Below are 20,233 nucleotides of genomic sequence, written 5' to 3'. Positions count from 1 at the left end.
ATAGTCTCCAACCTTGTCTGACATCGAGGTTTTTTTGGTCTTTTTACAGTGATGGTAATTTTCTTCTTTCCAGATGTAAGGACATTTCGGTCTTTTTATGAGTTAAAAAAGTAAAAAAATAATTCTACCACAGGTATTTTGGTGACAAATTGCAGAATTCACTCCAATTTGATAACTATTCTAGAGAGCAAAACAGGATTTCCTTTGGAAAATAAAGACTAAACCCCATGTCGTAGTGGAAGCAGTATAATGAGGTTGTTTCACGTGGGTCCCCTATAAATCAGCCTTTTACCCTTTTGCCAAGAGATTAATCTCAGTAAAAGACTTTTTTTTTAATTTTTATCTCAGCCTTTCAATTTCAGTGGACCAAAACGAATGGTTTAGATCATCCATTTACGTGGGCCACACTGTATTTTTTGGGCTGTTTTAGTTTTGGGCAGTGATAAATTCGCACCCCCGGGAGGATAATTCGCACCCCTTGAAAGGAGGATACGTGGCAGGCTTTGACGGTGCGAATTCTCTCACAGGGGATGCGACTGTGTCATCCTTTTGACCGTCCCTTTGGAGGCCCCAAAAGGTTTACGGGGGTGTTGCTTAGGTGGCTATGAAGGGTGCTCCTTCGTGGAAATTTCCCCCATCGATTCTCCCTTATCGGTGTGGGCCCACTCTAATTAAATACGTTATCAGTCACGTCTCTACCCCATCCCCATGGGGGAGAAAAGCTGGCAGAAGAGATGAAGATAGTAAGTTTCGGTAATTACAAAAAGAAAAGGGGGCATTTCCATCTTTCTTTAATTCTTACACTTGCCCAGTCCTCCCTCCTCCCTCCTCCCTCCTCCCTCCCGCGAGCGGGGATAGCTCTCCCTCTCTCTCTCAGCTTTCTAACACATCAGATTCAAAATCGGATTCTTCGGATAAGTATATCTATATATATATATATATATATATATATATCTTCTCATTCCCTTTTCAGATTTTTATCTCCTTTTTCCGATTCCTTTCTAACGTTTTCTGTCTCGATTCGGACCTCCTTTTCTCCTTTTTTTATTTTTTTCTAGGGTTGCGTAAGATTTCTGCAATTTCCAAAAGTTCTATTGCTTTTATCTTCTTTCCTTTCTGATAAGATCGGGGGATCTTTCTCTTTAATTTTCCCTTCTCTCAACTTATTTCGGTTTGGATCTGTTGCTTCTTTGATCTGAGTATGTTCTTTGCCCTAATTCTTTTCTTTCTTTTCCCATGAGATCGCAACCTTTTTGCTCATTTTTTTCCCCTTCTTTGTGTAGATTGCGCTATTTGAGGTTGCTTCCTTTCGGATCGGTTGCTAATTTCAGAAATTCAGGTTCTTGTTTTTGCTCCTTATTTTATTTTACTTATTTTTCTTACTTCTGATTGCCTGAATAGAGTTTATGGTTACTTCTGTACACTTCTCGGGTCTTGATTAAACTTTTCCCTTTCGTGATTGAACTTTGCTTTGATTTCTGTCTTTTTTCAACGCTTTTTTGTTTTTGTTTTCGTTCTAGTTCTCGCTTTAGAAATCAAGGTAGTATGTTTTTTATGTTTTCACTATTTTCAGTGATTTGTCGATTGTTGCTGTTTCTCTTCTCTCTTGAACTGATAGTGCTATTTTCCCTTCTTTTGGATTCTTCTTTCTATTTTGTGTTGGGTATGGTTTATTTCTCCATTAATTCAGGCAGGATACTTGTAATTTCTAAAATTCCCTATGGTTTGTAAAGTTTCATTTTCTTTCTTACTGATGTCTTAGTACTTTGTTCAACTTCTAGATTTTGCTTTTATCTTGATTGTCTACTTAATGTTAAATTCGTTGAAATTTGTGAAAATTTTGATTCCTTTTGGAACTCTCCCAGCCTACAGTTCTTGTGATACGATTTTTTGTGTGGGTTGGAATATTCTTCCAGGGGCAATTGTATATCCCTTTGATGATAGGATTTTACGATTGGGGGTCTGGGAGTTTCATTAATTGTCGTGGCATATCAAAAGTTTTTGTACCTTTTCGGATATTTATGATTATATTTTCATACCATCTTGAGTTTAAAAGGTGTTGAACTTTCTGTAAGTTTCCAATACCTATTGAAACATTCTTAGTGGTCTATGTGATGCAGATAGTAAGCCAAATAAATGGCATATTTGCCCATTAGTTTTTTTTTTTTTTTTGAATGGTGCCCATTAGTATTTATTTACATGTTTTTTAGTTTTCCATGTTATTTAGTTTCTAGGATTTTATTTTCCATGGAATTTTATTCCATTGCCTAGGCCTCATTGTATTTAGGAATCATAAGTTTTGGATGATTAATTGATTGATTGAGATTTCTCCTCTCTAATTTGTTTCTTCTTCTAGTTCTCCTCCCCTCCTCCCCTCTCCTCCTCTTCGTCCACTATTTTTCTTCTCTTCTTCTCCTCTTTCTTCTATTTTTCTCCTCCCTTTCTTCTATTTCTCTCCCGGTCCTACATCACTATGTTTTTACTGCTTTTACTGAATGGGATAGGTTCCTGGAATATTCAGTAATTTTCCATGGGATATCTGATGTTTGTTTTTCCTTTGTCCTGATCGTGAGTTATATTTTGTATTACTTCTGAGTTATTCTTTATTTCCTCCATCCATGCAATCGAGTTTGCATAAAATATGTTTAGTCTTTCTTGCTAGTTTGAATTCCTCTCCCAGTTTTCATTATCCTGTTCATTTTAAGCATGTATCATTGCTTCTCTAATTCCAATGGGTGGCAATTTAGATTTCTTGATCCTTATTCTGATTTTCTGAGCAATTTTTGTTCCTTTTTACATTATGTCATCTATTCTTCCTTACTTTCCATCCTGTGTAGAAAATTGCGAAGTTTAGTTTTTTAATTCCCAACTCGACCCCGATAAACGTGTATCAGGGAGTGCTGACTGGTTTTCTGTTGAAAACAATTGTAATCCTTATATGAGAAATTTCTTCTTTTTAGCTTTTTCTATTTTCCCTAACAAAATTCAGACCATTTTCATTTGGGTCACTCCAGTCAAAGAATTATGTTCCATGACTCGCTGTTTTAACTCTCTGTTTATGATTTCAGGCCTTTATGGCTTCCCCAGCCTTGCTTTTACATCTATTTATAAGATTTTTTTGCGTTTTCGTCTCGGCATTTGCTTTTTTTTTCTCTGTGATCTTTATGTGCCGCTTTTCTTATTTGCTATTTTTCCCTTCACTTAGGAAGCTCCATGGCTAGCAAAAGAATTCAGAAGGAACTTCAGGATTTGCAGAGAGACCCTCCGACATCTTGCAGTGCAGGACCTGTTGGGGAGGACCTTTTCCACTGGCAAGCAACGATCATGGGCCCAACTGATAGCCCATATGCTGGAGGAGTGTTCTTTGTTATGATACATTTCCCTCCTGATTATCCTTTCAAGCCTCCCAAAGTCAACTTCCAGACCAAGGTAATGTGTATCATCCATTTGTTGAGAAGTTTGATTCATTTTCTTAGTATAGTGCCAGCCTGTTTTACTGTTATAAAGAAAATTGCAGTTCAAGCTTGGTTTTTTTTTTAAAATGCATCTTTCCTAGTTTATATTGGCTAATCTTGTTCTTTGGCACAACTTGATTTAGCCAGGTTTTGAGTATTGGGTCCAAACTCTGAATTTATAGGCATCATCTGAGTTGCTAATTTTATTGTTTATAGTTTGTAAAGTTGGAAGATTGATTTCTGGGGCAACTAGGTCTTTTACCATAGTTTGCATAATGTGTGGAAGATATCAGGTAATGGCATGCTATTCATAAGAAAGTGAGATGACAATGATGTAAGATACCTTTTGGTTTAGAAGCCCAAGATTTTATTCAGCAACGGCATGACGCCGCTTTTAGGTTTTCTCTCTGTGTCAATATATACCACTCATAAGGATGTGTCTCGATATGCCTGATGCCTCTCTGGGGGGGGGCTGGGGGGGAGGGGCTGTTCTGAGCTCGAGCTCAAAAACAATGTGGGCCCACATTTTTGGGGTGATCCGAAAGCATTCATTTGAAAGGCCCTTACATAGATAGGGTGCCCCCAAAAAATCAGGTGGTTAGGATCATCCTAACCCTTCCATTTGTGGAGGGAAAAATGAGCAAATTTGTGGAGAAACAGTATCTACACAAATGTGCTCATTTTTCCCTCCACAAATGGAAGGGTTAGGATGATCCTAACAACCTGATTTTTTGGGGGCACCCTATCTATGTAAGGGCCTTTCAAATGAATGCTTTGGATCACCCCAAAAATGTGGGCCCCCATGAGTTTTTGGCGCTCAAGCTCAGAACTATATATATATATATATATATATATATATATATATATATATATTGAACTTATCTGATTAATTACTTTTCTTTTTTGCTGTTTTTTAAATAGATACAAATTCTATTAAGAATAAAGGATTACAAGTGCAATGCTCCTGATTTGGCGAGGCGATCAGCCAAATCGTTAGCGCTTCTAGGAAGAAGAGAAATGAGAAGACACCATGCAAACACAAATCTTTAATCTCATCCATGAGATTGGCAAGTCTCCACAGTCCATCACATTACCCTTTGGCTCATGAAATTGTGTTGGAGGAATCATTTCCCACTTCCAAGCTACCCTCCATGTGTGTGATGAAAATGGTCAATCCTTGGTGAAGAGCACGGACCTCGACTATTGTGGAATCAGTGATGCCAATTGGGCCTGCGTATTCCAATTTCTAATGATGATATGGGAACTGCTGAGTATCTTGAAAACGAGCGATGCTGAAGAGCCCGAGATACTAATGTTGATCTAATGTTCAAAGATGAGCAGATTCCTTTCCTTCAACCTGCTATTCTGCAAGTCCACAATAGTTCTTAGATTGAATTTGGAAATACCCAATTGACCCCGAACCAACTAAGAACCTGGTGCCAAATAAGAGAAGACAACCTTCAGTGAATGAAAAGATGTGAAGATGATTCCTCATCCCAATCACAAAGTTAGCACTTGTTTGCTAATTGAAGATGATGATCTTTCAGCATATCATGCTTGTTGATACTATTAAGAGTTGTCGTCCAGCAGAGGGCTTGAGCACTTGGCGGACCAAGGAATTTCCAAACAATCTGCCATGTAAAAAAGCCACCGAGGAATTGCCGAAAATCTAAATAGCGATTTAACTAAGACTATGCCATTTGATTCTGGGCCCGAAGTCTATGCTCTGGCCCCAAGGAATGTAGATCTCCTCCAATCTACATAGAACGTTAATATAACAATTAAACTCTTGGTGTGTATGGGTCCTATACATTTCTACACCAAACACCATCCTTCCCTCCACTCCTTCTAAACACTCGGACACCCGTACAATTTTATTACTGGCTATCCTAAAAGTGCTCGGGAATGGATTGACCGCTTTCTCATTTGCCCTCGATGATTAGGAAGCCTGGAGTCCCGCACCTTTCATATTCGAGAGAGTCTAGCCGGAGTTTCCTAAAATGGAGGAGAAACTGAGAGCATGGTGGTTGGAATAAAAGGTGGCCGGTCTAGCAGCTGTGATGATAGGAATGAAGCTCAGATATGTCAAAATAAGTTGAAGGAATGGAAGTTAGAGAGACAAATGGAGGAGTCAAAGAGGAAAGGGTGGTTGTTGTCTAAAATCAAGGAAATAGCAGGAGCAGAGGAGAGAGGGTCAGCCAGTGTGGAGGGTGTGGAAGAGAGAGGTCGATTAAAAGAAGAGTATACTATGATATTGCTTCAGGAAGAAATCTCATGGAGGCAGAAGTCGAGGGTGAATCGAGGAAGTGGACAAACTCGCAAAGCAGGGAGTGGAAAGATTGGAGATGATGGTGATAGCCACGACTTTTGGGTAGTGGAAATTTTTTTGTACATGGGACTCGAATAGGGTGTGCACTGATTGAGGTCGGGTGACATCTTGCCGCATGCTTCTAAACAAATCACATGTATTCCCTTTGGATTTTAATAAAGTTACTATTTCTCAAAAAAAGGTCGAGGGTAAGATGGTTGAAAAACATGGCTTACTTTCATGGTGGTAGATGTTGTTGTTGAATAATGTATTAGGTTAGTTTAGACATTACTTGTATTAGTTAGGGGTATTGTAGTCATTGTATGTTGTTGCCCTAGTTTGGGCCTATATATACATCATATTCATGAGGAGCTCCCTAGTGGAGACTCTCCATCCTTCACTCCTCTTCTTCTTCCTCTCTTCTAACCCTAATCTCATTTCTAACATGGTATCAAAGCCAATGAGCCGATCCTTCAAGAAGGAAAGAAGAAGTGTATCTCCCTCCATGCCATCATCTCTCAATTCTTCTCCTCGCTCGTGTCCTTCTCTCCTCCTCAAACCTCTCGGATAGCAAAAATTCACATGCGATGGTCGGCCCAAAGTGGGACCACATGTGCCACGTGTTTGCCAAGTGGGCCACAGGTGCAGGGGAGTGTTAAAGTATAAAAGATAAATAACAAATAACTTCTTTCTCCAACAGCTTAAGCTTTTGGAGAAGTTGGTAAGTTAACATTAAGCTATTGAAGAAGTTGGTAAGTTAATATGGTATCAGAGCCAATGGGCTGATCCTTCAAGAAGGAAAGAAGAAGTGTATGTGTGCCTAAAGGCATTTTGGTCTTTGTACTTCTTCCTTTTATCCCTTCTCTCTATCCCTTCTCTCCAGACAACAGTTTCTCCGTCGACCTTGTCTTCGATGGTTTCCCCATCAGTTGCTATCCTCTTCACTTGGCGTTGTGCTGCTTCGCCAATGTTCGTTGTGCGCACCTTTGGTGTGCCTCTTTTGCTTGCTGAATTGTAGCTGTTCTTGCCATGGCACCTCCATTGCCCTCGATATGCGGATATGTTCGTCGTGCTCTCATTCATGGAGAGGCCCTATTTGATCACTCTCGTTGTTGTGCTACTTCAGGGGAGCTACTCTTTTGATGGACATTGATCTCGATGCTGTTCATGGTGGCCTTTGTTTTTTTGTTTATGTTTTTCATTATGTATGTACCACACCAGCTTGAGGATGAGTGTTATACTAAGCTGGATGTGCATGAGCTTCTTGTACTTTTTTAGTTGTTGACGTAGTTCTTTGTAGCAAGCTGGAGCTTCATAGTATATACACTCCAGCTTGAGGGGGAGTGTTGAATAATGTATTAGGTTAGTTTAGACATTACTTGTATTAGTTAGGGGTATTGTAGTCATTGTATATTGTTGCCCTAGTTTGAGCCTATATATACATCATATTCATGAGGAGCTCCCTAGTGGAGACTCTTCATCCTTCACTCATCTTCTTCTTCCTCTCTTCTAACCCTAATCTCATTTCTAACAGTTGTATGTGTGCCTAAGGGCATTTTGGTCTTTGTACTTCTTCCTTTTATATAAATGCATTGATGAGGGGGAGCATTGCTCTCTAACTCACTCTTTCTCTCTCAGTCTCGTCTCTTCTCTTATCTTCTAACATGGTATCAGAGCCCTAGGGTTGTGGTGCCCTAGGGACCACCATCGGAGGCTCCCACTTCCTCTTCTTCTTACTTCTCTTCCTCTTCTTCCTATTCCATTTTTCTCGTTCTTTTTTTCATTTTTCCTTTTTCCTTTCTTTTTCTTCTCCCTCCACTCTCTTCCTTCCTTTCATAACCCAATCCAAACTCATTGTTTTGTCAATTTTGCCGTGTGTATTTATTGAGCATACCTTCTAGGTGGACTCCCTTGATTCATGGTGTTATCTCTTCTAGGATGATTCCTAGAGGTCCAAGTGGATTCCTAGATATCATTGACAGATTCCATTTGGCAACCCTTACTTTCTATTTTCTTTATTCCTTTCATGTTATTGTAATTTTCAATTTTGTAATTTTCAATTTTGTAATTTTCTTACACTCTTTCAATTGCTTTAGATTTTTTCCCTTTTCAAACTTAGTTTCTTAATTATGTTTAATTTACTTCCTTTAGCCTTATCCTTTTTCCCTTGTATTTTTCAATTCTTCCCATCTATCTACTAATTAACCGTTGGTTTCAATTATTCTTCGTTATTCTTTATGTTAATTTCAAATCTAGATTTATTGAATTCATTATTTTCTTTAATCCAATCCCAACTCACTGTTTTCTCAATTCATTCATTTTGTCATTCAAAATCAGTTTGATCATTTGCCTTCCACTATTACTTTTTCTTTTATCATTGATCTTAAAGCCATTGATTTGCATCTATCATGTATATATGTTTCCTTAATCTAAAACTTTTTCTTGCAATTCCAACCCAATTTCCTTTCTTTTGTACTTTTTGTTTCTGTTTGCACGTAATCTCTAATTGCTAATATGAGATTCACACATAAGAGCCTTCTCCTAAGGTTCTCTATTCATTCCCTTTGGGATAAGTGGGAGAGTCCATCATGTTGCACGCTAAAATGTTTTGAGAATATGACACTTGGCTTTTGTTGGATCTTTTTCATTTCTTATTGGATTTCTAATATCCAAAATGCATTCGTGAGAAGATTATAACACTATCTTCTCTCTCGAAAAAAGAAGAAGATTATAACACTACAATTTATGGGCAATTTGTCCGAGTTGGACCCAAATGTGGTGACATATCTTACCCGGTACAAGATCACCATGGTGGGTCACCAGTGTAACCAACAGATGTTGATGCGGCGTTTGTGTGAGGGATGGTAAAACCGTCAACTATTTGTTTCTTCATTGCCCTTTTGGGATATCCCGTGTCTTCCATTTTTCGCTTGGTTTACCTTTTGGAAAGTTGTTACTTAGTGCCCTGGCCATCAAAAGGGGGGATTCTTTGGAGAATGATGATGTTAGCTACCTTCTGAAACCTTTGGAAGGAAAGGAATGGTAGGCATAAATCCCTGGTCTATTCATGTACACAAAAAAAATTTCCAGCACCATTTCTTGGGTGATGGTCATCCTTTCTTTCAAATTATATTCGAGCTCTGATCTCAAGAGATGTTGGAAGGACAAGCTATGGTTCAGATAGCGTAGAGCTTGCATCTCATAGATGGGCCCCACATGATAGCTGGCTCAAGTTCTAGTCTTGGCAACCCTGAGCCGGAAGGGGCGGCAGGCCTACTTAGAGATGACGAGGGAGCAACTAGATGTGCTTTTTCGAGCCCATTGAGGTCAAGAATTCTAACGAGGCAGAGGTGAAAGCGGTTCTCCAGGGCATCAGAGGTGAAAGTTGTTCTTCAGGGCATCAGGATCACTGAAAATAGCGCTTTGGACATGTTAATAGTAGAGGGAGACACTTTAAACATCATTAGATGGATGGACAGTAGGCAAACTCAACCGTGGAGATTCACGGAGTTGATTGATGGGTTTCCAGGCTGTATGGAGGGGCATTCTGACCTGTTCAACCATCAGATGTTGGTGCGGCCTTTGTGTGAGGGATGGTGGAACCGTTGACTATTTGCTTCTTCATTGCCCTTTTGGGATATATTGAGTCTTTCATTTTTCGCTTGGTTTACTTTTTGGAAAGTTGTTACTTAGTGCCCTCGCCATCAAAAGGGAGGATTCTTTGAAGAATAGTGATGCTAGCTACCTTCTGAATCCTTTGGAAGGAGAGGAATGGCAGGCTATTAAAAAATCTTGTCGAAGGTTTATTCACATACACCCAAATAATTTCCATCACCATTTCTTGGGTGATGGTCATCCTTTCTTTCAAATTCTATTCGAGCTCTGATCTCAACAGGTGTTGGAAGGACATGCTACGGTTCAGATAGGGTAGAGCTTGCATCTCATAGATGGGCCCCACCTGATCTTGGCTAGCTCCAGTTCTAGTCTTGGTAACCCTGGGCTGGCAGGGGTGGGAGGTGAAGAGGGTTTGAAAGCTTTTTGGAGACCTTTTGGGAGGATCATCAGAACACTATGTTCCCTTGCAGAGCTAGGCGGGAGGGGTTTGATTATCAGATGTCTCACAAATAGATTTTTCTATTCTAGTAGGCTAATGGTTGATTCCCGTTTCCCTGGACGAGTAGTCGAATGTATCAAGACAGGTGCGGTGGCAGGGCGGTAAAGGCAACGGTCACTCCTTGACTTATAATTGACATAGCAGCCCCAACTAAACGGGCAACTCATCAATCTTTTCACCTACCTAGATCGGTGCAGTGATAGTTGAAGTTGTGTAAATTGGCATGGACTGGGTTAGCGTCAAAAGCGGCCTCGGAGCGCAGTGTTAAGGTTGTAGTTGTTGAACATGCAACCGGAGAGAGCCATTTGTTGGTTATTAGGGTCATCCCGAAAACGTCTGGCTTGAAATATGGATTTCAAATGAAGTTCCGAATTAGTGGACCCTTGACCAACCAGAGCAAGGAGATATTAATTTGGAACCACACCGAACAAGCAATCGGATTTACGTGTCTCCCCCGAATGAATTAGCTGGTACTTCTCGCAAAATGGATTACCCCTATGTTACGTAAGGGGCTGGTGATTTCAAACTTCACGTTGATGAGGCGTCGAGAGGAAATCCCCCTTCTTCATTGATCTGGGAAAAGGAACTGTCTACCCAGTCTATAGCCTCCGGCCATGCTTTTCATAGCCTTATTTATTTACCAGGGAAGATCAAATGGCATCTCTTAGCAAGAAGGTTTAGAATCCCCACCGGAGATAAAAGCTCTATTCGGCCCGGAGCGAGGCCTACTTAGAGATGAGGAGGGAACGGCCAGATGTGCTTTTTCGATCCCATTGAGGTCAAGAATTCTAACGAGGAGAGGTGAAAGCGGTTCTTCAGGGCATCAGGATCACTGAAAATAGCGCTTTGGACATGTTAATAGTATAGAGATTCTTTAAACATCATTAGATGGATAGATAGTAGGCGTACTTACCCGTGGAGATTCACGGAGTTGATTGATGGGGTTCCGTATGGAGGGGCATGCTGAACAACCCCCCCGCACACACACACCATCTCTCTTCCTTTTTAATATAATCTGCACCGTTTCAAAAATAAATAAATTTGCCTGGTATAGAAACCCACGCTAGTATTTAGTCATTTTTATAGGCAAAACATTGAGTTGGGATTTGCAAAAAAGTACTTGTTTTTAGATGCTCACAAATGGCTTGAGAGTCCTCTACTCGATCCACTGTAGATAAGTGACTCTTTGGTTGATAGGTTTTTGAGTATTCTTCGTATAGTTTTTGAATTTCCAAATTCTGATTATGAATATGAAAAGCTCTAAACAAATTGTCTATTTCATACTGTCTGAAATGGGATATGCATAAATTTTCCACTAAACGTCAACGTTTAGGGCCCGTTTGGATGGCAAGAATATTTTGATTTGGATTTCTCACATTTGCAGCCCTTTTTGCATTGTAATTTGGATCGGATCAAATTCTTGGATTTCTAATTCAGCAGCTGACAGTGAAAAAAATCAGATTTCTAAATTTGCTGTGAAAATAAGAAATTGGAAATCCACAGTTGTGGCAGTTTCCTTCACCCTCTTTGCTTCTCAACCTCTCCCCTGCACTAGGAAGTACCCCCTTCCCTCTCTGGCTCCCTCGACATGAGCTGCCGGATCTATTCATTTTGTATTCAAAACTCAATTCCAAATCCAAATACAAAATGGGAGGTATCCAAACGTGCCCTTAGTGAATTTACATCTTTAAATCCTTTCTAAAAAACCGGTTGGAAGAGTTTCTGACCTACCTCAGATATGTTTGGGTACTTGTGTAAAAGGCAAAGGATACTTGTGCTCTATGATTTGTGGACACGGACACGAGTGTCGCGGGTCGACAAGGACACGAAGTGTCGGACACGGCAAACCCCCAAAATTTAGAAACGGGGACACGGCTAAAATAGAAAGTGTATATAATCTTGATTTGTGTACATAGATTTGTGTGTTGAGTTTCAACACGAATATAGGATGTGTGACATGGCTAATCCCTAAAAATCTAGAAATAGTGGCACGCCCATACACGTACATACATATAAAGTTACCTACACTTCTTGCAGACATTTAAAAGTGTCGAAAAGAGTGTCGACACGTGTGGACACTTGTGTCAACAATAAATTCAAAGTGTCGGCCAAATCATAGCTTGTGCTCTTTTGAGAATGGGCATATTATCATTTTTGTGGATGTGACCTATTTGTAATAGAGACGAGAGAAAAAAATGTAATAAAAGGCAGAGAGAGAGAGAGAGAGAGAGAGAGAGAGAGATTCTTCAAGGGTCTTCACATTTTAAAGTATCAATGGAGTAAAAATGCAGGAGAAAGGAAGAAGGGGTAGTTTCACTTTCAACCTATGAACTCTTCTTTCATTCAAAACAAAGAGGGGAATGAGAGAAAGCAAGAGATAAAAAGGTAGAGTGTTTTTTTTGGATCAAGAGAGAGAGTATTTATTACCTTGTTCCATATATCTCGTTCCGAGCATGCTGCACAAATTACCTATTGGTAAAACACTAAACATTGCATACTATAGTGAGTTAGTGGGATCACTTTCTCGGAACAAATCCATGGCCTTATTCATGAATCCCGATCTCTTCTATTCTCACGACACCTGTTTCTTGTATTTAAAGTTTGTTAAATAACTACTAATCGAGGTGGTTCCTTCATATTCAGAATTCTCCAAGGTTACCATTCAAAAATAAATAAAAATAAAAATAAAAATAAATTCTCCAAGGTCTTTTTGGAAGTTGTATTGTTTTTTTATATATTTGTAAGCTGGGGTTAGACACAGACCCCCACCAGAAGAACAAATACAAGAAAGAAAGAAAAAATTACAAACGGAAGTAATCTGTCGGAATTAAAGATTTCCAGTAGAGCGGGAGGGGCGAGGGGAAGGGGGATGGGATAACCTTTTAGAGTGCAATCCCTCTTGGACAAAAAATCAGCTGCCATATTTGCTTCTCTCCAGGAATGAGTTATCCTCCAAGATTCAAATTTTGATAGGCTATTCCGAATCTGGTTCACTAGGATTAGCTGAGTCCACGGTGGCTTTGTATCACCAGTGAGAATATCACTAGGATTAGCTGAGTCCACGGTGGCTTTGTATCACCAGTGAGAATATCAACCACGAACTTAGAGTCTGACTCACACCAAATCTTTTTGAGTCCGTTGCTTTGGACCCATAAAACTCCTTTGCACATCGCTTGAAGTTCCAGAGCAAAAATTTCGGCTTCTTGCACATTTGTTGAGTAAATCATATGGCCATCCTGTTGCAATCTCTAATCCAATACTGCCCCCATCAGAATCAAGGGAAGCGTCTGAGTTCAATTTAAACTCCCCCGGGATTGGTTTTGTGCCACTGGCATTGCTTGCTCTCTTTAACTGAGGGAGTGAATTTGCACCCAAAATTCCTAGCAGTAATCTGATTTCTCTGATTATCAGAATCCGATAAGTTCATATCAATGATTTTGGTTCTGATGAAGCTTAAGATTTCCTTGAGGATCTGATGTTTATGACGGGCATTTTTTTTCAAATATTCTAGTGTTACGTTCCCTCCAAATTTTATGAATCGACGCTGCAAACGCCAAACAAATCGTGGAAGTTGTACTGTTTGTTCATTGCAATATTATGCTGGTCATAAAAGTAGTTGTCTTTTTAATTTGCACTGGGATCCAAATTTGTGTTTTTTTACTACATTATTTTAATTACATAGATCTTTGCTTAGTGCATAATGCCTCCTTGGATCTGCTTAGTGCTATGGTTATGAAAAGATCCTAATGTCAATGCTAATGAATTACACTGTTAAAACATCTCAGATTAAGTTCTTATGAATTTTATACTAAAGTTAGTTTATATCTGCTTTCTTGTTTATTAAGAGGATACGATGTATGATGTACGATTATTTTGTCAGGTTTATCACCCAAACATAAACTCAAACGGAAGTATCTGCTTGGATATCCTTAAGGAGCAGTGGAGCCCTGCCTTGACCATTTCAAAGGTACTCCTTTCTATCTGCTCTCTCCTCACCGACCCAAACCCTGACGACCCTCTCGTCCCTGAGATTGCCCATGCCTACAAGAACCAGAGAACCCGATACGAAGAAATGGCAAGGGCATGGACCCAGAAATATGCCATGAACTGACTAAATTTCCTAGGGGAAGAAGCTCTAGAAAATCAAATATAAGAAACTTATCATCAGCTTTGGGATGGCAGAAAAAGGACAAACTAATGCCTTCTTGGCTTTGTGATGAATCTGTTATTATGCTCTATCTGCCTACATGTATAATAACTTTGGCTTTGTATATTATTGTGGAATTGGGACTTTCCTTATGTATTGGTATGTGGATTTTGGTTTGCATTGCGCCGTTAAATGTTGGTATCTACCTAAAAGAGTGGCAAGAACGAAAATTTCTTGAGGCTACGGAAAGAGGTCATAAAGTTGAGCTTTGATTTTCTTCCTCACATATTCACATCAGTTAGTTAAAAAAACACACTGTTGGAAGTTCCTAGCTTTGGAACTTTTTTATGGAATCGGAGGGACCATGGCCAGAGCCTGCGGCGCGCTAAAAGGAAAATCCCTCCTTTGGTTATGAATTGTTTCCGGGGTATGATAAGAGTACAAGTGGGACTCGCTTAACAATCCTAACCGTTTTTCTATTAGGGCTCGCTATTAATGAACCATTAATCAAAATCACGAGTCTACAACTTCAATTTGTGGCCTGGAATAAAGACTGCTGCTTCTATATTTTCTCATTGAACTATTGTCTTTGATGTTACAATTAGACGAGTGATATGAACTAGTGTTGCCTTAAACAGGACTATTTCTCTGAGAAAAAAGGTTTCTTAATACAAAGTAACAACTTTGGTATCTCAATTTTATCACAAACAAATGAAACCAATAGGGATTACATCCCATTTTATTCCTGTAGTAACGATCAAAGTTTGAAATTCAATTTGGAATACAGACGGTTTGGGGTTGGCCTCTTCCCTTACTTCCCTTCAAGTTCCCCACAATTTGTGTGAGGAATCATTCTTCTGTGAGCTTCTTCAAAGGCAGCTACCATTTCTGGGTCGAAAATGGCGCCGCCACCAGTGTCAAACGATCCATTAAAACTACCGAATCTCGGAGTTACGTACTCCCCGGAAAAGATCTCTTGTCCTCCTCCCCACTCTCCCTTACTTCCGACCGGTAGAAAATTGACAGCCACCGGAATGTTGAGGGCACTTGGCCCCTTTCTCCTAAACCCCTTTTTCTCATTCGTAGATTTTTCTCTCTCCGAACCATTCTCAATGATACTGTTCCTACATGTACTCTCCTCCTTGTAAGGTTCACATGAGTAACTAGATACCTCCACACTTTTGGGGTCTGAACTCTCTGGCTTCTGGAAGCTTCTAGATCCTTCCGGGACCACCTTTGTATCTCGGATCACAGTTGCATCCACCTCCATGTCACCCAGCTCGACCTTACTCATGGGGCTGGAGTAAGAGGAACTCTCTCTAAGCAAGCTTTTAGAATCTTCGAAAATTTGAACATTTATGTTTCTCCATCGATTGCTTGCACTCACAGCCATTTCATCATACTCCTCTACTGTGTGAAAACTTCTAGAGCGGACGAGACCCACATCTTTTGGCCCATCTTCCTTTCTTGGTGCTTGTTCTTCTTCTTTCTGCTCTTCTTCTTCGAGGTCTGCCATCAATTCCCATGTATTGATTGTCTCTGGGTTGGTAGGGTCAATAGATGGATTTGAATCTGTAGCAGTTTGGAGTTTCTTAGTAACAGTGTTGGCAGTGCAGAGGAGAGCAAAGAATTGGTCAGTGCCGTTCTTCGAAACAATTAGGTCTTCGAAGACAGGGAAGCCATTGATTCTCCTTTGCAGGCTCTGGCTCAGCTCTTCCCGGAAACTCCTTGATCGGGTTGCGATTTTCGACGAAATGCAACCCATCTCTACCCTGATTCTGCGTATTCAAATGTTGTATTGTAGACGGCACTTGTGCTACTTGAAACAAAGGAAATCAGGCAATGAGTAGCAAAATACAATGGGTTGTTGAGAAATTATACGATGAATGGGCGTAGAAAGACTTACTCATCATCCCATCCTAGATATTTGATCCAACAGCAGCTCACTTTCTGAGAAGCTGCTGTTGGATCAAATATCAAGGGTGGTACTTCCATCATACCACCTTTACATCTTTGTAAGGAGTCTCTTGATAGCTTAATGCAATATAGAGAGAAGGAAGAGAAAGGTAATAACGAGAAATGATGAAAGAGAGAAAAAAAGTATCATTCCCAAGATTTTTCAATCAAAATTTCACAATTCTTGACGATTTGGTTTGAAAGCTATAAGGAGGGGACACCAATTCAGGAGGCATCCAACGAGTTTGGAGATAGTTTAATGCAATATTGACAACGAAACTAGGAATGACATAAATCCAAACAAACATAGAATTAGGAGAGACAGAGTGGCATAAGTAACTTTATATTAACGGAAGAAGGTTATATTGGGAATAAGGGATGAGAATGGTGACATGGAATTTTTAGAAAGTATACCGACATGGCCACATTCGCCGACCAAAGCTAGCAGCATTCGGTTGAGAAATCAATACAGAAAGAAAGAAGCTTTTATGAGATATGGACCCACATATCCAATGTCTATATGATATGCACTGTTAATTTGATAAACTCCACATTGGAGATGAGAAATCAATATTCACTGTTCATCAGACGGTTAGGATCATCCCCTGGGAGCAACTTTTAGTCCCTGGCATCCCCACATATGAACAGTCTGGATCAAGCCACCCTCATGTGGATGGGCCCAATTTAAGGGTCCATCACAAATGTCTCATATACCTACTTCTCATACTTCCATTTTTCTTCTTTTTGAGTCATCATATAATTTTTATTTGTATGCAAAGGGAACATGTAGACTATGTTTGGCACTGAATAAATTTTGCTTGTTTTTCTTTGTTAAGGGATTGTATTTTTCCTCTTCTTGCATCCTGATGAGCTAGAGGCAAGGTTCTATGTCCTCCTCTCCGAACTATTTTTCTTATCAATAAAATTTAAGGTGCCACCCTGGGTTCCTAGATAAATTCTGGATTAAAAAGAGTTCCCTAAAAAAAATTAAGGAAAATTGTTAAATTTGAGAAAAGATTTGATCGAAAAGAGTTAACCAAACACTCGGAACCCAATTCAGATGATGAGTGGTTGATTCTGAATCTTTGATAACATAAGCTAACCGCGAAAAAAAAATCATTTTAACAATATAATAAAAGAAATTTCTCCAAAAAGAAAATATTTTTTTTTAATGAAAAGATTTATGAAATCCATTAATACAAATTAAGAAACAAATGGGGTCTAAGGCAATTTAGCAAAAGCAATTTTCCAGTCACTCATAGCTGACTTTAAGGCCATGTTTGGCAACCATGAAACTTTTTCCATGAATATTAGTTTATCAAGTGGTGGGAGAGGGGTAAGGAAGGTGGGAGAGGGAGATAATTGAGACGGGATGAGGAGCACAAGGTGAGAAAAGGCTGAAAACAGGGAAAGGAAAAACTCTATTCAAAATAGATTTTATGTTTTCTTTATTTTTTAGCCATTTCGCACATCTTCTCACTCATGCTTTCTCATTTCTCTCTCTCCCCCGCTCTCCCCACCTTGCTCTCAACACTTCATAAGCTAACATTCCATGAAATAAAATTTCATCGTCGCCAAACATGGACTCAGTTTTCCATTTAAGACCTTTAATGCATTCGATTCATGGCTGTCCCATTAAGGAAAACAAATACAATAAATGGAAACAGTTCAAATGACGATCCATATATGTTTTCAAGATTAGAAAAATCCATTGAAGTTGAACAATCACAAAACACTGACACTACGTTTGTTTGCTTGGGGTGGCTGGAAGAGTAGGGGAATAGGAAGTCAAAGCGAGGAGAAAAGCATTTTGATTTGCCTAGAATTACCTCGGAAAATTGTGTAGTAATGTTTGGTTGCGCGGCAAATACTGGAGAGTAGGAGAAAAAGTAAGGGGTCTCGTTACCAATAGAGAGAGAGGGAAGAGAGAAAGAGAAAGCATGACTCCCTAGAAAATTCAACCATAATTCTTTGCTTTTAGAAGAAGGGGAGAAGAAAGAGACAAGCAATTATTACATGGGAGGAATCAAAGAGAGTCAGTGCATTTTAGCAACCAAATGTAGAATGGCATGCAAATCCAAATCAGATTCCGACCGCTGCCAAGTTTTTGTGCAACCAAAACGAAGCATAGAGGAGAGAGAGGGTTGATTTGGGTACCTGTTGAAGAGAATCAAATCGTTTACGTTCTTCAAATCTGCAACCAAAGTCCTCTCAGGCTCCGAACTTTTAATCTAACATGGCATCCTGGCATTCATTGAAAATTATAAATGACCTTTCTTCAATTAAAAGAGTAGATAAATCTTAGTTTCCTCAAAAAAAAAAAAAAAAAAGAATAAGAGGAGAAAAGAGGATATCCAGTTATTTCATCCTTCATATATTGCAGAAACATATTTGTTTTAAAAAAACCCCATTTATAAAACTGAAAAAGAGAGAGGGAGACAGGTTTGCATACCTGTTTAATGGTATCTTTCCTGCCAATTTCCATATAGAATTGCTTACTGCCTAGCTAGGAAAAAAAACAAAACTATATATGGCGTATTCTTTTCAACTGAATTGGTGGATGGAGTTAAGAGTCAATCACGCTGCGGAATTCTTTTTCAACCCTTTCACACTCTCATCTAACTCCGATTTGAAGTTTCAACATTCTTAAATGCTGCTATTGATATTAACAATGCCCCTACTTCTTACCAACATTGCTCATTTACCCTCCATTTCCTAATATTACAAATATCTTCCCTATGTCAATGGCCCACTCGGCAAAATTCATGCAGGTAAGACCATGGTTTGAAATTTCGGCCAACACTGAAACCGAAATGACTGAAATCCGAAATTACCGAAACGTACCAAATTTCGATTGAAATTTTGGAAATTTCAGTAATTTCAGCAAAATTTCACAAAAAATTTGGCCGAAATTTTGGAATTTCTGCTGAAATTTCGGATTCGGCTAGGTCGGAAATATATGCCGAAACCGAAATTCCAAACCATGGGTAAGACTATCATAATTCTCCAATCAAAGGAGATTCATTCATTGAATTTTGCCCATTTATGTGGGAGAGTCAAGAGTGGAGAAAACAGGGGTGGGCCCACATTTTGGCGGATCGAAAACATTCATTTGATGGGCCCTATCAAACACCCATTACAGTACTGGTGTCATTTTTGATATATTCATAAGGGAGAGAGGCATTTTGATAGGAGGTATTTTTTATTAAGGGGAAATGTGGTGTGATGTTTCTAAAATCTAAAGTCGTTGTCCTACATGAGAGGCGCAGCTCATGTGGGGAGGTCGTGAACCTTACCTTACCTTACCTTACATTTATTAAATTAAATGTGCATATTAAATAAGGTTAACTCTCCCCAATTTAAGGGGAAAATGTCACCAATTATATAGGACGCCTCGGGCAGTGCAAGTAGATATTTTGATCGCCTGGCCGTTCATCTAGTGGGCCTACCAAAGATAACATTAACAAGATCAGATTAAAGTGGCCTCGACTAGCCGACCAGGGTACCCAACCTGAGCCTGCTGACCTAAGCTAGCTAGATGGTCCAGTCGACCTTAGCAATACTGCAATAGACCTAAGCTAGCTGACTCGAGCACCAGAATGGTCCAATCGACCTGAGCACTCAATGTGAGCCAGCTGATCTATTCTAGCCATAATGATCCAATCAAACTGAGCCCCGCTGACCTGGGACAACTGGAGGCTAACACGTGGCACCCCAGAATTCCAGAATGTGGTGGAAATCTCGGGAGTGCGGCAATACAACCCGAGAATCTCTAGATCCACGATTTTCGGAAGGCCATGCTAGCCGGCCATCCGAGGACCATACCGGCACTATGCCGATCGTCAGGTTACCCACCCATGATTTCCGGTAGGCCCCACTCTGATTCTTAGGTACGCGTAACCAACCCGATGCACCTCAGACTCTCGAGCACTTTCTTTTCTGTCCAGTTCATATTACTATTGCATCAGCTGACTTAAGCATCGGAGGGTTTCCCAGAGTACCAATTGTTCTTTGAGCGCAGGTCATCTAACCTAGCCGACCACAATGTTCTTGGTTCCGTGAGCACATGTCATTCGGACAAATCGACCATGGCACTCCTTCCGCAAAGACCAGTGAGGATCAGACCTTCGAAGCTCACAGATTTCAGCCTCAGCAAGGATCATTTTGGACGTTAGGATCAGGGGGGAAGAGTTTTTATTTAAAAAAATAAAGATGACATGAATCTCCTTAGCCTTGAGGAAAATGATGGGCGT

General features: G+C 39.8%; 2 protein-coding genes across 8 annotated transcripts; one reads left to right on the top strand and one right to left on the bottom strand.

Moving 5' to 3' along the window:
- The first annotated feature begins 589 nt into the window (after positions 1-589).
- On the top strand, positions 590-14,204 carry LOC143856198 (ubiquitin-conjugating enzyme E2-17 kDa-like). Of its 6 annotated transcripts, none has more exons than XM_077366330.1 (4): positions 725-743; positions 1,284-1,339; positions 3,206-3,429; positions 13,758-14,204. In XM_077366330.1, exons 3-4 carry the CDS (start codon positions 3,214-3,216, stop codon positions 13,986-13,988), a joined length of 447 nt encoding a protein of 148 aa, XP_077222445.1. In that variant the 5' UTR covers positions 725-743; positions 1,284-1,339; positions 3,206-3,213; the 3' UTR covers positions 13,989-14,204. The 6 variants fall into 6 exon arrangements, with proteins under 6 accessions (XP_077222440.1, XP_077222441.1, XP_077222445.1 ...); XM_077366327.1 differs by lacking the exon at positions 725-743 and adding an exon at positions 974-1,199; XM_077366325.1 differs by lacking the exon at positions 1,284-1,339 and having other exon boundaries at positions 590-743.
- Positions 14,205-14,634: 430 nt separating this feature from the next.
- Positions 14,635-18,585, bottom strand: LOC143856197 (uncharacterized). Of its 2 annotated transcripts, none has more exons than XM_077366324.1 (3): positions 18,433-18,585; positions 18,138-18,224; positions 14,635-15,843 (listed from the first exon to the last, which is right to left on the bottom strand). In XM_077366324.1, the coding sequence occupies exon 3, from the start codon at positions 15,787-15,789 to the stop codon at positions 14,836-14,838; it is 954 nt and encodes a 317-aa protein (XP_077222439.1). In that variant the 5' UTR covers positions 15,790-15,843; positions 18,138-18,224; positions 18,433-18,585; the 3' UTR covers positions 14,635-14,835. The 2 variants fall into 2 exon arrangements, with proteins under 2 accessions (XP_077222439.1, XP_077222438.1); XM_077366323.1 differs by having other exon boundaries at positions 14,635-15,840; positions 18,433-18,584.
- Positions 18,586-20,233: the final 1,648 nt, after the last annotated feature.

Source organism: Tasmannia lanceolata, unplaced genomic scaffold, assembly GCF_043159265.1.
Source record: "Tasmannia lanceolata isolate RefF3 unplaced genomic scaffold, GAP_Taslan_0.1 ptg000023l, whole genome shotgun sequence".
NCBI lineage: Eukaryota > Viridiplantae > Streptophyta > Magnoliopsida > Canellales > Winteraceae > Tasmannia > Tasmannia lanceolata.
Note: the sequence above shows the minus strand (reverse complement) of the source record. Positions and strands in the feature narration are given on the sequence as shown.

Coding starts and splice junctions, on each gene's coding strand:
- LOC143856198 (XM_077366325.1), top strand. CDS start 605: ATGAAGGGTGCTCCTTCGTGGAAATTTCCCCCATCGATTCTCCCTTAT. Junction 744..3,205: donor TGGCAGAAGAGATGAAGATA/GTAAGTTTCGGT, acceptor CCCTTCACTTAG/GAAGCTCCATGGCTAGCAAA. Junction 3,430..13,757: donor AAGTCAACTTCCAGACCAAG/GTAATGTGTATC, acceptor TTATTTTGTCAG/GTTTATCACCCAAACATAAA.
- LOC143856197 (XM_077366324.1), bottom strand. CDS start 15,789: ATGGGTTGCATTTCGTCGAAAATCGCAACCCGATCAAGGAGTTTCCGG.